This window comes from Taurulus bubalis (genome assembly GCF_910589615.1).
Source record: "Taurulus bubalis genome assembly, chromosome: 12".
Lineage (NCBI taxonomy): Eukaryota > Metazoa > Chordata > Actinopteri > Perciformes > Cottidae > Taurulus > Taurulus bubalis.
The window spans coordinates 13,823,391-13,840,021 of NC_136600.1; the positions used below are offsets into that span (position 1 = coordinate 13,823,391).

At 40.7% G+C, this 16,631-nt stretch overlaps 2 protein-coding genes across 3 annotated transcripts; one reads left to right on the forward strand and one right to left on the reverse strand.

The window, feature by feature from the left end:
• Positions 1-51: 51 nt before the first annotated feature.
• Positions 52-3,986, reverse strand: pnrc2 (proline-rich nuclear receptor coactivator 2). Of its 2 annotated transcripts, none has more exons than XM_079227067.1 (3): positions 3,808-3,986; positions 3,117-3,329; positions 52-2,883 (listed from the first exon to the last, which is right to left on the reverse strand). In XM_079227067.1, the coding sequence occupies exon 3, from the start codon at positions 2,858-2,860 to the stop codon at positions 2,390-2,392; it is 471 nt and encodes a 156-aa protein (XP_079083193.1). In that variant the 5' UTR covers positions 2,861-2,883; positions 3,117-3,329; positions 3,808-3,986; the 3' UTR covers positions 52-2,389. The 2 variants fall into 2 exon arrangements, with proteins under 2 accessions (XP_079083193.1, XP_079083192.1); XM_079227066.1 differs by having other exon boundaries at positions 3,804-3,986.
• Positions 3,987-12,858: 8,872 nt separating this feature from the next.
• On the forward strand, positions 12,859-14,196 carry cnr2 (cannabinoid receptor 2; the record flags this gene model as incomplete). Its single annotated transcript, XM_079228039.1, has 2 exons — positions 12,859-12,928; positions 13,106-14,196. The coding sequence occupies 2 exons, from the start codon at positions 12,859-12,861 to the stop codon at positions 14,194-14,196; spliced, it is 1,161 nt and encodes a 386-aa protein (XP_079084165.1).
• Positions 14,197-16,631: the final 2,435 nt, after the last annotated feature.

Here is a 16,631-nt window from a genome sequence, read left to right on the forward strand (position 1 = left end):
TATACAAAACAAGTGTTGGAAGATACTCAAGCACAGACAGAAAAGTAGGGGTGGGGGAAGGGATTTATTTCTTTTTTGGTAAAATGTAATTGTTTCACAGAGTGCATTTCTTAACATTTGCTTTTCTTTTTTTAACCAATTGATACAAATTGTAAGTGGGGCATTTTCTTTCCATAGTCGGTGACTTTTTCAGGGGGACAAATTAACAGCCAATTCATTACACATTTCAAATTTAGAGTAAGGAGACTGCCATGCACAACTCAATAAGGGCAAGAAAGAACATGTTTACATGAACAACCAATAGTAAGAACTTAACAGCATTAGGCCCAAGTTCAATTGTCAGCTGGCGGAAGAACAGCGGGAAATTGAAGATGGTTCTGATGGAAAAACATTAGTCAACTTGTGGCGTTGCCACCAAATGAATATAGTCAGTTTCAGCATGGATTTCAACTTAGGCACAAACAGGTCAACTCGATTAAAAAACGTCACACTTACATAATGTAAGCACATTCAGAACTCGAATTAATACATAGGCAAGTCTCCTCTAGGATCCAATTGGTGTTTTGCAGTTTTACTTAATTCGCACTAAGCATCTTTCACCCTACACTGCATAATACAAAACAATAAAAAAACATGTGCAAGATCTCTGGAAAGATAACAGTGCAGGGGTACTGAGAAATGCTATTTGCAGCTTTTTTTTAACAAAAATATTCTTCAGTATTGAAGTCAAGACATTGAAGTCAAGACACGTCCTTAGCATGTCTTATACATTCAGTGTTATTACTAAAAATACTTTTGTCAGACAGGCCTCAAACTCGGCCTGCAAATGTACATATGCTACAAGTACTTTATACATTTCATTATTTACATGGCTCTTTAACACATTAACAAGCTCTCATACTTTGTTTTGTCATCTTTAGGCTGGCAATAAACAGCTCCAATTCTGCAAGGGGAAAGCAAAAAAAGAGCCTCAATAGAGAAGTGAGTCACAAACTAAAAAACAAAAATAGAGAATCCATAGGGAGATAGTCAATTACGCCTCCATTTCAATAGCATCCTGGCCTGTAACTTATTAAAAATTAGTCCGATTGCAGTGCAAGAGGGTGAACAAGAGGCAGAAAGTGTCTGTCGATTATGGGATGGTCAACTACGGAAACCTATTTTGTAAACATAAACACCAACCTCTCGCCTCATGTTGAGTCCTTTGGGGCCACTCTACTTTAGAAACCCTCCTCTGCTCTACCTTGCTTACGAATGCATGCAGTCAACAGGACCATGTCACATGACTTAGAAAGTGAAACTTTCAGCCCCCACTACTAAGCATGTGGCCCTCTTCCGCACGTTTAAGCTGCAGCGCTGTCCTGAAAAGGTAGAGACCGAGGAGCAATAACAGTGCTAATTGAAACAGATGAACAGTTAGAAGTGACCTTGGGGACTGTCACTCATTTACCACACAGGCTCGTATGGGTTTAGTGACGACCACGTAGAGGATGTCCAGAAAAGAAAAGAAAAATACAGCGAACACATTGCTTTGGTTACACAGCACTTCTTATATCTTTCAACCACAACAATAAAGGACTTGTACAAAATAATGCTATGATAGAGGGTGATGGGCCTCAGACGAGCTCAACTCCTATAGTGCATGTGCGCACAGCGCAATAAAAAAGGTACAGGAGTTGACAGTCCAAGGCCGGTGTGCCATGGTCTCTTATTACCCTTCAGTTTGAGGTTATACTTTTGAACTGTACTGTACAGCGCATTACCTCCAGTAAGAAAGCTTTTATTCCCTGCAGAACTGCAGTTTGAGTGTCCTTTCCATCACAAACAAGGATTGTTACACATAAGAAAAGAAGGTGGGCTCTAGTTCAAAAAATTATAATTGCTACAAATTTGAGTTTGCTTTAGCACCTGAAGCTTTAGAAGTGACGCTAAAGGCTCATCATAGAACTTATGTAAATGAAAAAGCATGTCTGTCCACAGAAATGGACCGTAAAAGTGGTGGGAATTTACCTGACCGATACTATAACCATTGTTTGGGGGGGGAAACGGAACACTCAATCTGCTTTGATAGCCAACATTAAAAAGAACAAAACAAAGAGAGAAGTAGAAGGGGTATCCAGTTTGTCATTAGTCACAGAAACTGACTCCACTAAAAGGCATTACCGACCAGCAAGGCTCCAAGGCTGTAATATCTAGAAACATAGGCGTAAAATTTTTGTGTTGAATTCACATTTTGCAGCAAAAACTTGCTGCAAATGCCTCCGAACACAGGTCAATCTTAAAAACAGCTAAAAGTATTACAGCACTGAGGTGTTCCTGGTGGGTGGGTGCCCTCAAGAGAGTCCCAGTTCGTACATGGAGCTTTTCGATTGAGTGTGGGTACCCCCTCTCAGGCCTGCACCTTGAGGAGGCTCTTGAGCTGGAAGGCCATCATCTCTCGGTTGTCACAGGAGCCCATTGGGAAGGGCACCCAGTGGCTGGGGGGCTTAGGCAACACACTGGGCAACGGTGGCTCGCTGAACTTGGGCCCTGCGTAGCTCGGACTCCCCTGTGTGGCTAGGAGCGTGTTGAGGTGAGACACCACGCCCTCCCAGTTCTGATCATAGTTGGTGGCAAAGCGGACAGAAGCGTTCTTCTCTGCGGACGCGGCCTGCCGCGCCTCTGGAGACCTGTGGTAGGCGGCGACCTTGTCACTCCGACGGTGGCTGTGGTGGTGAAGGCCGCCCGCCCCTCCTGCAGACGCTGCTGCTCCGTTCTGGTCACGGCTCCTCTGCTTGGCCCGGCCCAGCTGGTGGTTCTTCTTGGGCAAAGGGCGCTCTGGGTGGGAAACTGGAATGTTGTATCTCTCTCCACCTCCCATACTGCTTCTGCACTAAGTGTCACCTGCATGATGAAAATAGATATGTATATGGTCACTATTAAGTGCTTGGAAACCTTAAGCATGATCCGCTCATTCTTATTGAGCGGGGTAATGCCTAATCCGTCCACACAGCACGCACACACTTGCAGCAACGTCTCAATGAAAACAAGCAGAGAGGGCTACGTGCAGAGACGCCAGACGGCCTGCATCGCCCCTCCCCCACACACAGCCGAGAGCAAAAACAGCCCTAGTTCACCTCTTTGTTGTCAGAAAGTTGGTGCACCAGAGATCTCTCTTCAATCGTTCACCTCCAATCGGGCCCCAGGTCCTCGAAGTAGTTCTCGGTCTACTTCTCGCTATACTTCTGTGTCCAGCGAGATCTGAAGTTGTCATGTGCCAATGAGCGGTGTTTTCCCGTAGAGCCGAGCTGAACATCAATTCACCTCGGCACACGATACTCCAAGAAGACCTTTTTTTTTGGTGGGAGCAAAGAAAGAAAAGTCAGTTAAAAATGTGACTTTAACGCCCGCTCTTCTGTCGTTAGTTCGTGTGGACGTGTAAGTGCGTCATCGCAGACAAGACTGCTAAAAAAAATATATATCTTAAATGACAGCGACCCTACCTTTCGTGACAAAATGACAGGTGTACACAACTAAATGTGAGAGGGGTTTACATAAGCAAACTCCGACCGTGTTACTACACTTGTTTGTGCGCTTTGTTCCTGCCAAGTCACTTTGTGTGGGATATTTCTGGGGTTACAAAAAATAAATACAAATAAAATAAATAATCCAGATTATCTCGATGGGGCGTGAGTTTTCACGAATAACCCCGACGGCAGGTTGGTTAAACAACGATGTTTACAGTCTCTACCACACAATTTTAGACGCGGACCAAAACAAAGGAACGGTGAAGCTCAATATGGCGACGAGGCTGCTTCTCTTACCTACTTCCTCAGGCTTGGTTGTTGAAGAGCCCTTCGTCCAAGAAAATATGCGATAAGCCTTTTTGCGGTCCCTCGGCGGACTATGTGAGGAAGCACAGCGAGCTATAGCTCCTACAAAATCCCCGTCGCCTTCTAAGCTTATGTGGTGTTTAACAGTGGCCGTACGACGCCGTTTCACTCTCTCCCGACTCCGTCTGAATTGCAACAAAATGGAATCCACGGCGGAGATATGTAGCTCGTGCTCACCCGGATCCGACCAATCAGGTGCCGAGTTGGAACCGAGCGTCCAATCAGCGCAGAGGCGGTCAGACGCATTCACGCCTGTTGCCAGACCGGTGACGTCAATTGCCGACACTCCTCTCGCTTCCTTTGTTGGACTTCGGGTATTTCCTGAGAGAAGTGAGGAAAATAACCACGAAAACAAACGCTTTCAAAGCCCCGTGACTGTTCCGCCTTCACACTCTTACGTAAAAAAAAAATCCACGGTTAAGCACAACGTAATAATAAGGGTTTGGGGTCGCATTATATGTATTTATTATTATTATTATTATTATTATGTAATGACAATCCCTCGTTCAAAAAACAAGCCAAACACGTCCATAGTTTAGATTTATTGATGTAGCCTAATTCATACTTTGTTCTGCTGTGTGAAAACGTATTTGTTGTTCCACAGATCCTGTTGGCGTCGGTTAACTGCTGTCCTGCGAAACAGCTGCAACAGGCTATAATGGCAGCCTACACAACTGCTCTTGTCTGTGAGCTGCCCATCCCCCACGTCTCAGTCCTCTGGTTGAGACAAAACATTGACCATTTTAATAAAACAGATCAATTAGCCCTCTTACCAATGTCCAACTACTGCGAGCATATATGACAACGGGAAAAGGACATGTGAGATTTTCCTGTTTTGATCCCTATCCATGTTAGTTGATTAAGGTACTTTATGTTGTTCCAATTTTTGTGCCATAATCCAGTGAGCTTCACAAAGGCCACAATTTAGAGTTAAACTACTACCCATGAAATGTATATCAGATAAACGCCACACTCATCATGTCATAAGTTGAGCAGTGTGTGATCCAAGACCTCTCAAATAGTAACAATAAATAGACTCCAGTATCGTGCAGATGTGTGTGTGGGGGGGGGGGGGGGGGGGGGGGGGGGGGGGGGGGGGGGGGGGCTAAAAAAAGATTAGTGTAGCAAGTGAGAACATTTCAGAGCATACAAGGCTATACCTGTTTACCCCCTGAATCAGTTATTGGTATTGTATAAAGCTTATAACTTGGCCTGGAGTTCCCTGTTAGTATTGTCATTCAGCTTTAATCCTTCATATATATTTTGTATATATAACACTAACTTAAAATGCAGTCATTACACTTCTCTTAATCTTTACAAGGACAATGGTCATGAGTGAGCCTATGCCCTCACAGTTGGTTTTATGGGATTCTGCAGGTCCAAGTCTGAATAATACAAAAAAAACTGCTGTGATAGATTGACTCATAAATCCACGGTTAAAGTTACTTCCCCCTCTACCTTGTGTGAAGCGTCAAAATAGTTGTGCAACACATTTGGTGTCAGTGGTGCATACAGCTGCAGGCCATGGAAGGACACTCCCCTAAGCAAAGCAACCTTTGTAAGGGGGCCGTTCCCATCTAGAGTCGGCTACGGAAAGTAGGTCATGGGGAGGCTTCTGTAGCCCGTCCAGATCATAGGAGGTAAACATATCTCCACTTTTAACTGGTTGTAAAGGCTTCTTTACAATTGCCCCTGGTCCCGTGAACACATCATAGACATAGTGAATGTACGGTATGCCATCCTGGGATGTGGAATGGAAGATATATTCAAAGCAACAGGGGTGTACAAAGGCTGCTGTTTACTCCTCACACAGCATATACAGAGTCTCGTTAACTCTGTCTCATAGGCCATTTACAGTAGTTATTGGGCGTAAACGGGCTCACATGAATCTGAAGAGCCGGAAACGAGGTGGGAAACCACCCACACAAAGTGAAGCATAAGAACAGAAGAACCAGTTTCACATCAATCAGCAATAAGTGTGCCCCACTTACAAGAACCTTTGTAATGCTAGTAGCAAATAAGTGAAATCTCTTTTCTTTGTTGCCAAGTTTTTTTTAAATGTCTTTTTCCAGTCATGTTCAGCGAAGGCTGAATGCACTCACTCAAAAGAACCCTCACAATTATTGAACATCTACGTTCAGTCTAGTCTAGGGATAGACACGACAAGGACAACTTTAGATTAGATTAAATAAGCAACACAAATAGTACCAATACCCACCTACGCTGTATTCCCTACAGATATGACCCCATGACTGCTGAAAAAAAGAAAGATTAAATGAAAAAATCCATATAAACACTACAATTGAAAGTATTGCGAGGTTTCTATCATGTGTTCATTTTCCGTTCCACCATCTTTCAAGCAGGCTTTCCAGCTATGGAGAATCAAGTGTTTGCCCCACATCACATTGGTATACGTTTGTTGGATCCTCTCTCAAAATTTAGTTTTTGGTGCTGAGATGTCTTTCAGATGTATTTCAAATCTGAAATGTCTTCTGCCATTGTTCACTGACATTGACAACAACCTAACAGACTTTTTTTTCCAACTGTTCTTTAAAGGAAGAGGGTCAAATACAGGACCAGTAGAACATATGAGTTGCAGATACCACTGAGGTCAAGTCCTTTGTATTTTGTCTGAGGAATATTGAATTCCCTGGGAGGAATTAATATTCCACAGTTCAAATCTTACATGGTCGGTATTTCATACTTGATTCTAGTAAAAAAAATGTACGTGTTCAATTTGCATTCAATTTCACCGTGACAAAGCATTTAAACGTTTGTGTTGAGTAAAAAGAAGGTGACATTTCCTGCAATTTTCTCATGAAACGTTTTATGGAAAGTACCATGTAATATTGTATCAGTGAGACTTGACTTCATAAATGTGTTTTTTTTTCTTCAAGGGAATGAATGAAACAACTGCTTCACTTCTTGCAGAGAACATCATTGAACAGCTAAAACATTAGAATTTGAGCAATCCAATTATTAGGATAATAATAATTAGGAACTTGGAGTCATCACCCAACCATGTCTCCTAAAAATTACGTTCCCCCAGAACTAATACGCATTCCCAATTACGTTTGATCAGAAACGTATCTCCTCTCTGATTATGTTTGTGTTTGAGGTATTACAAATACGTTGATTATACACATACGTTGATTAAACAGGTATGTTGATTATCAGTGTTGGGGTAGTTACTCAGAAAAAGTAACTAGGTACAAGTTACTTCTGAAAATTGTAACTAGATTAGTTACTTTACTAGTTACTGCATTTGAAAAGTAACTTCACTACTAGTTACTTTACTTTCCATTTTTTTAAGCAAATGTCCAAATTAACTGCAAAGATACATGGACAAACATCATGGCTCTTTCATCACTTTATTTTCAATTTTCAATAATAATTTATTATTATTATTAATTAATATAATTTCCAATAATAATAATCGTGCGAGTCACACGACACTTCCTGCATGAACAATCTACCGTAAACGTCGGGTTACGAGCCGCTACTACCTTCGGTCAGAGTCCCCGTTAGTTCCCCGCTGTAGCCGGCTGGGGCTCCTGCTAGCGCTCCGTCACTTCCCCGCTAACTTCCGCTAGCTCTCCGTTAACTTCCGCTAGCTCCCCGAAAACCACCGAAGGTAGCGGGACCAGGCTCGACACCCGACTTGGGCAGAGGGGTCGCGGTAGCAGTAGCAGCAGCAGCGCTAGCTAGCAGCTTGTTGCTATTGTTCATGCAGGAAGTGTCGTGTGACTCGCGCGCCACTAAAAGAGAACTTTTCGGGCTGGTAAAAATGGCTGGGGTAACGCAGGAAAGCGCGTTACTGAGGTCTAGTAAAGTAGTGTAGTTAACCAATATTTTGAGTGTAATGCGTTACTTTACTTCGTTACCTATAATAGTAACGTTGTAACTCGTGATTATACACGTATTTTTGTTTTTATATTTGTGTTTGACATATTAAAAATATGTTTATAATCGTGTGTTTGTGTTATTGTTTTCTTGCTTTATTTAAGCATATTTTAATTTCTAAACTCTGCGGAGAAAAAAAAAGGATTCCCTCAGTAGCGGCAAGCGAAGAGGGGCGGGGTGAGGTCGGGAACGGAGCCGGTCTTCGGACCGCTTGGCCGCCGCCGGCCTGGTAACAGCCTCTGTCTGGCCAGCTCCGGTCTTCTCTGAGTCGGGTTGTTTGTGAATGCAGCTCAAAGTGTGTGATAAACTCCATCTAGTGCAGTAAACCACTGCGATCATCAGCAGACACTTGAATCTCTGTGGTCACATAAGCTGCAGCAGAATCTGATGTAAAAAATATTCAAACGGGCGGAAAGAGTCACGGGACCCAACATCCGGTTTTCAAAATACTAACTGATATGAATGTGTTCAGAACATTTCTGACCACACTTAACTGTACTGGTCTTACATACATGCTGTAATATGTCAAACACAATGTACTGGTAATTTTAGGAGACAGAGTTGCAACACCTCAGATTTTTTTTTTAACTCTACGACCCTGAGTATGTTTCTGTTTACATAAGTATTGTTAATGGAAAATGAGAAAGGCCAAAAGGAAAAGGAATATGTATTTTAAATGATATGGTAAATGTTTAAAATGTCAACTTTGTGAAGTATTCTATGAGATCACTTCTTACAGTCTTTTAATGTTTAATTTTCAATGTATCTTACTTACTTTTGTAGTTTTCAATCCCCCTTTTATTTTCCAAATTCAAGCATTTTACAATTGCATTATATCATTCCAAGAACCAAATAAAATAATGAAGTGTTATTAAAGCATTTACCGTGAAGTCATTTTATTTTATTTTGATCTGTTCATTTGTTTCACATCAGCAAGCTGTCTGAAGGTCATGCGATCTTGAAATGAGGAGAAGAAATTTGTATTTGGATTAAAACCAAATCAATCTCAAACAGCAAAGTGAGTCTGATGTTTGTGTCCAAGGTTTGTAAAAAGGAAGTTGTAAAACAGGATGATGTAATCCAATTGATAATTAAATATGTCAGGCTTTCTTCTGTCCTGTGGTCTGCGCTCTTGAGCTGCACCTGGCCGAACAGTGACTGAGAAGAAATTTTATTGAAGCTGTGCTGTCTGCTCCTAATCACATTTCCTGCCTTCTGGCCGGCTGAATTTATCAGTTCAGTGGAGGAGAGGACACAGTGCACCAGATATCACCGCCTTAATATTAACCATAATTTACTTGAATGCTGTCTATTTATAAACATGACATCAAAAACATCTCTCTTTCTGACCTATTTTCTTGTCTTGCCTTTTGTGAGCCCCAGTTTCTGTTTCATTTAGCATACTTTTCTCTCAAATAGGAAGCCAATTCATTTCAGAATGCCTCAGGTTTGTGATCTGATTGAATTGTTATTGAGCTCCCAATCTACTTCTTCTTTTTTGAACCATAGGGGTGTGAGTCAAATTAAAGAGCCTTAATTGGTGATTTAACTGCTTGTTTAGTTCAAATTCTGTATCTATGTAGAATGATAAAGATTCAAAACTGAGCAACGTTTCATTTTGTCCACTAGTTCATGGCTGCTTAGCATTGCCCCCTGCTGCACTGTAAGCAGTACTACACCCTGACCCACACTGACTGACTTCACTGGGCATTAGTCAGTAATGTAATGTCAAAGAAAAATCTAAATCCTGGCAAATTTGCAATGAAGGCTGTTTTTTCCCCCTCTGCACTCACTGCGGATGAATCAGTCAAATGTTTGCAAAACAACTCTTCATTGTGTCACCAAGAACAAAACAACTGTATACCATTGTATTTTCTAATGCACACACTTAATACAATTAACGAAGCAGACAATCTCTTTTATTATTATCTTCTTTGTGCTTTCGATCCACAGAATGGGAGCAATAAAGGTTGTAATCCTTCAAGAAATATGGACATATCATAAACCATCATGTGATGAAGCGTGTGTGTGCATGTGTGATGCTAGATACTGTCTGTCGAAGGAAGATGAGTGGAAAGTAATAGTAAAAGAGATGGAAGAAAAACCTGTTGCTGCATAGATGGAAATAATTCAACATATAGCATCCTTGGTTATGAATTTGAGCAGTAGTTTGCTACAAAAATCTTCATTCAAGGTCCATTTATCGAATTATTAATGACTCCCAGGTCTTGGGTATTGGATTCACAGACCAAAAATATTTTTGAGGTCACTTTATTCATTATTTTTTTCAAAAAGGGAGTAGGATGTGTTTTCTTCTTATTTTGTATCGACATGTCTTTCACACCTGCTTAAGTGCTCTCCTCCCCTGCGATCATCATGACCCTGTCTGCTGGAAAGACATCGCTAGAAGTGTGTGATAACTACAGTTGGTCTATATTGCTGTATATATGTTTTTATCTTGTCTCTTTAACCTCTACTTAAAATCAAACACATACAATTGGACTTTACTGCCATTCTCAGTTTCATCATCCTCCATGCTGTCCTTCTAATTCATCATTTGGACTCTTTCATCTCTTTCCATCTGGTTCTCTCTGTCTCTCGCTCCCTCCCTCCCTCTCACCCTCGTGTCATCACAGCCTCCCTCCTTATCTTCTCCCCTCAGTCATGCACTTTACCACCATTCAGGTTTGTAGGTCTGTGCGATCATGTCGTGGTTGTTGTGCTGCTGAAGGACCCATTTAAATCCCCTAAAATAGGAAAAAAGCAGAAAACTCCAGACAAGGTAAGCTCTTCAAAGGTTATTTTATTACAGGTTTAAAATCCAGTGACTCTAAGTATTATGTCAAAATGTCATAGAATGCATTTAAACTGGCGTTGTGATAATATCCCTGTAAAATGACATTTATTTTCAAAAACATGTTGTGTGTTTTTATGGTACGTTATTCATTACATGCATTTGTGCAGCAGATCTGCTACTTTTGCCCTATTTTGCATATATTATTTTTTCTCTCCTGCTGCTACGACAAAACTACACGTTTAATTTGTGTTCTGCTTGTGCCAGAAGGGCTGGCTATATTTTGAAACAATGTGGCACAGTGCAAGAGTGACTCAAGGGGTTATTGCCACATTATTTCAGTGTGCAATAGTGATGCGACTAAAATGGACGCCTGCATGTTTTCTTTAATTATAAATTAATTTTCCTGGACACGACTGTTGCTGCTTTCTGGAAGAGGCAACATTTTTATAAGAAGTATGATTCTTAGTCAAAACGCTCAATCAAGATTCACAACATGGGAGAAAAGAGCCTGAGGTGGTGTAATAAAGTGCTTGCACCCATATGGCCCACAGTGGAATTGGGAAATATTGTCCCTCAAGTCAATAAGGGCCTTCCTGGAATGTAATTTACTTCCACCACTTCTGCTCATATATATTTTTATGCTTTTTGTTGTAATGAAAACCAAAAATACTGTTCACTGGAAATGGACTAAAGGGAAAACGATGGCTTGAAGGCCTGATTGGGTTAAAATATTCACTTTAGCTTATAATCACGTATACTGCATCATATAAAACTACTTTCCTTTATCAATTTGAATGTTTCTTTTTGTGTCATTTACTCACTGTTTCCAGCCTTTTCCTAAAGCTTACTGCCATTCATGTGATTGGGTCATGTTTTGGCCTATACAATGCATTCTCTATCATTTAAGCCTCACTGGGTATAAGCAATTATAGGTGGCCACTCTCTGTTTATCACAGCATTATTTACTTTGATCAAGTCCTCTCACATCGGCTTCCCACACGTTTAATCTATTGATTGCACACAGGTGATGCACTTAACAGGAGATTGTTCATCTCTGCGGTGACCTTCACCCACCGATTTACTTTTTTGTTACAATACAATCCCTTATAATTCCAAAAGGGGGCAGTCTTCATCCTGTTAGATATGATAATATGTGAAAAACATGTATTTGCTATTACGTTTGTCTCTGCAGATAACTGAATGCACTCAGTCAAATCCCTGCCAACGCTATTGTGAAAATATGGTTTAAACATGAATTACAATAAAAAAATACATTTGAAAAACTCAACAGCATTGTATCTTTCCAGAAATCATGACCCATTTACTCAAGATAATCCCCGGTACTTGTGGTGAGCAGTTTTATGAAGAATGTAACTACAATAACTATAATATAGGGTTAATACATTCCACTAGGTAAAAGGGAAAATATGCATTTTTTTATTTTTGGGTGAACTGCCCCTTTAAATTACAGAGAATGTCTTGCAGGGACAGATTTGTCAAAGTTTTATTGGACACACTTGGTCAAAGACAAAGGTATCATCCCCTGGGCTGCAGGCTATCACTCTTCATGCTTAAACATTTGCGAGATTTGTGCGTAAAAGCTCTTAAAACAAGTTGCTGCAAGTGATACGATCTTACTCAACAACACACCATGAGCACACTGGTTGTATTAAACATTTCTACAAATCATAGACAAATGTGAAACCTTTAGGGCTTTTTAAACAAAACTTGTTCATTGGTTTATGGTTTGCGATTTAAACCCTGGCTCTCTTCAATATGAGCAGCAGCAGATACTGTAATGGTCATTGTCTGTTTACCCTGACCCCTAAGTGACTTTTTGTCTCGACTCACTGATGTTAATGTTCCCTTTAAGCACCACGTTCAATATTGACGAAGAGAGAAAAATACATCATCATTTTTTCATACTTTATTTGTTTCTCCACAGGAAGTTTCCTGCTTCAGTCACTTCATGAAAATAAGGTTTATTATCAATCAAATAATAAAGATGTCTCTTATATTATTTTTCCTGTAGATATGTGGATCTTGCTATGTGTGTTTGTGTTTATATGTGCCTTAGAAGTTAAGATAATAGTGGAAAAAGTTAGTTTAGTATATATATATATATATATATATATATATATATATATATATATATATATATATATATATATATATATATATATATGAAATGTTAGTTATGTGTATTAATCCATAAATAATAACACGTTTTAATGACTTACTTCATTTTCTAACTTCAATAGTCCTGGCCCTCCAGTAACAGTTGAGATGGAGCGATGGGAGGTTCCAACTTCCTTAGGACCCACAGAAGCCAAAGAGAACGCCTCATCACCGATACGTATGTAGCCTCAATAAATAAATAAATGCATCGCATTGCTTCTTTAGAATCTGAAATTGTTCAAGATTATGTGAGTTTTTCAGCAAATTAAATGTAAGGGTGTGTTTATAATGACAGTTGTAGTTTCAGTAGACTTGCCCCATAAAATCTGTCCTATAACCTGTGATTTCCTCACAGTTAACAGCTCTTGTGAGAAACTGGAATTCTACATGGTTCTCACCGAGACAGAGAGGACAGCCATCGGCTCCATCTGTTTCCTGGCCGGGCCTATCACACTGCTGGAAAACGCTCTTGTGTTGGGAGTGATCGCTACAACAGCCTCCCTTCGACAGCGACCTTCATATCTGTTCATTGCCAGCCTTGCTCTGGCTGATGTCTTCGCCAGCTGCTTCTTCACCACCAGCTTCCTGGACTTTCACCTCTTTCGCCGCTGTGACGGCCCCACCGCCTACCTCTTTAAATTAGGTGGCGTTACCATGGCCTTTACTAGCTCGGTGGGGAGTTTGCTGCTGACCGCTCTGGACCGCTACCTTTGCATCCAGCAGGCCTCCAGCTATAAGGTGCTGCTGACCCGCCGGCGAGCCGTGCTGAGTCTGCTGATCCTCTGGATTGCCACCATTGTCCTCTCCTTCTTGCCGCTGATTGGCTGGAGGTGTCCCACAGAGTTTGATCCACGCTGCTCACATCTATTTCCCTATGTCAACCAGGGCTATCTGGCCTGCTGGGCCAGCTTCACACTGGTGCTTCTGGCTCTCATTCTGTGTGCTTATGCTCTCATCCTGTGGAAGGCCCACCGCCATGAGTCCTCTATGGCCAGCCTCCAGGGAGCAGCAGTGACAGGCCACGCCCGCATGAGGATGGATATCCGACTAGCCCGTACCTTTGGCCTGATCCTACTCATAATGGTGGGATGCTGGCTTCCTGCACTCTCCTTCATGTTAGCTGATGTCTCTATGCCCCTGAATCCCGACCAACAGAGAGCGTTCGCCTTTTGCAGCACCCTCTGCCTGGTCAACTCTGCAGTCAACCCACTGCTATATGCACTGCGCTGTCGAGAGCTAAGAGTCGCTCTACTGCAGTTGCTACAAAGGCTGTGTGAGATTGGAAGGTGTAGAAAATGTACAGAGGCTTTAACCCCAGGATTGCCCTCCACAGAAGACAACAACTGTACTGGCATCTCTGAGGATGAGACGCCCGGGACCAGAACCACACAATTTAACTCAGTCCCAGAGATGATGAACAATCCACTGCCGGACATTAGAAAATGAGTTAAATTTGAGGAGTAGTTGTACAGATAGATAAGTGTTTGACATCACAGAGATTATCACTGTAGATAAAGAATCAAATATGAGCAGGATTCATTCCCATCAAATTATTAATGCTGGTATATGTATTTTAAGGTTATTGTGTTCAAGGCTATTAAACAATAACTCATGCATATTCTTAGTAGGCCTTTAAGTGATCCAAAATATCACTAAGTCTATCAAATGTCTGAAACATGCTACATAATGTGTTTTACTTGCAGTTATGAGATGGATGGACACTGGGAAGACAGATTGTAAGGAGAAATCATTAACCTTTCCAAACACAGTTAAAACCATTCTAGTGTCAGATAACAGTGGAAATAAAGCTTATCATCTCTGGGCATTGGTTCAGGTCAGGCAAAAGGTTTATTGTATGTTGGACTGGAAGAGAGATGATGTCATATGGCTAGCTAACCTTTAACCTTTGACCCCTCCATCTCCAATGTCAGTGCTTTACGCTCTACCTCCTATGACATACTGTGTCCCGTGAACTGAAGTACTGACTTAACTTTTGGGTTCACCACGTGGTAGAAAGGTGGATTTGTTGTTAGTATGCTTGTTTATTTTTGAGTATTTGTCCCTGAGCGTGCAGGGACAGAGGACGCCGTGGCTTCCCTCTCCCATCTGCACATGAATGCCAGGACTCCACAAAAGCCCCATGCACGGAAGGATTTCACACAATGTCCGCACACGTGAATCCAAGTAGTGTGCCGAGGCAAATGGAGCACATACCAGGAGGAGAATGAGCACAAACCCTAGAACACTCTTTGCAATTGTGACAACTGGCAGCTGCAGCAAAGCACATACTGTATGACATTACACTTAAACTCACAGGTGCACATACGACACCGAACACGTGTTTCAACCACTATATCAACTGATTAAAGATGATACTCGACCATACTCTCTTTTGATACATAATTCGTACTAATTTGTCATCCTTAATTCCTTGTCAAGTGGTAAAAAGTCAGCAGTCTTGTGTTTGCAATGATTTATAAGTGTCCATGTCTCTGTATCAATCTCCTCGGTGTATTTGCTGCCAGAGATGACATGCTGAATACTATGAGTCTGCCATGCCAGAAAAGTGGGAACAAAATGAGTACACAGCATTTTTATACACACTGTTCCCAAAGTGGGGATGATCACAGGTATACATTCAGTTTATAGTTCAGCATTGGGTCTACAAAGCTCTGTAATGAATTCTACCATCATACAATAAATAATGTCTTTTGTAAAAACAGTTTTAGAGATGTGTTATAGGCTACTTTGAGGTGGCATTTGTATTATTTTGTACAGGCCTATCCCATGTATATATGAATAAAGTTATAGACCAATTAGAAACACTTCTCAGTATACAATTCAAGAGAATTAAAAAAATACAGCCTCCAAGATTATCAAGAATTTTCCAATGTGTGGATGTTACATTTTTAAACCTAAAAAACAAGACACAACTAAAGAAAACAGTATGATTTAAATTTGTCCTTAGTAGAAAAATTAAGGAGATGCTAAAATGATATTTTAAATGATATTGCTGAATACTTCCGAACAGTTCCGTTTAAGATACTTAAAGCCTAAATAAATACTGCATCACATTATCCTGGCTTCATGTTTAGTTCTTTGCATAGGTTATGTGATAACAATAATGACTGCATAAGACTTTGTTTAATTTATATTAACCTACAATAATTGATTATGCATTTAAAAAGTCAGGATACTCCTGTAAAAGGGATTTTTAAACCTAGTGAGACCGTTATCATCAATTTGTTTCCCCCAATGAGGGATCAAAAGAGTTCATTTTATTTTATGTGCAGGAAAACTTATTGCACTTAAAACATACTGTCACATCAAGATGCACACCCAGTGGTGGAGACAGCAGCATTTATTAATTGATGGATGATTCAGTTCTAGCCATTGCTAGCTTCAATTAGTTACTCAAAACAAAAGACTGTAAGTGTGTAACTGTTGCTGATGCATGTTATACAATAGGTGGGAAATGGAGCAATGTATCTGATAAAACAAAGCGAGATAAGAACAGAAAGTAATCTCTAGCATACATACTATACACATGCTTTGAACATACAAACACAGTTTCTATTTTCAGTCACAGTGTATTGTTTGATCGAGAACTTTTGCTGTATTAGGGACTCTATTCTAAGTCATTATCGTCATGCAGCCACTGTGTTAAGTTTGCAAATAAAAAAATTGAAAATACAATGTGAAGCCGGTTACTTACTTAAATAAATAAATCTAAAGGAGATTGAAGAGTAAAATCACTCTGGAGTTAATTTTTAATCTACTTGATTTACCTGACCTCCACCACCAGACGTCTCGTGAACCTTCTATTTGAGTTCAACGGAAACAAAAGCCATCAACAACAACAATAGGGTTGAGTAGTAAGA

Coding starts and splice junctions, on each gene's coding strand:
- pnrc2 (XM_079227067.1), bottom strand. CDS start 2,860: ATGGGAGGTGGAGAGAGATACAACATTCCAGTTTCCCACCCAGAGCGC.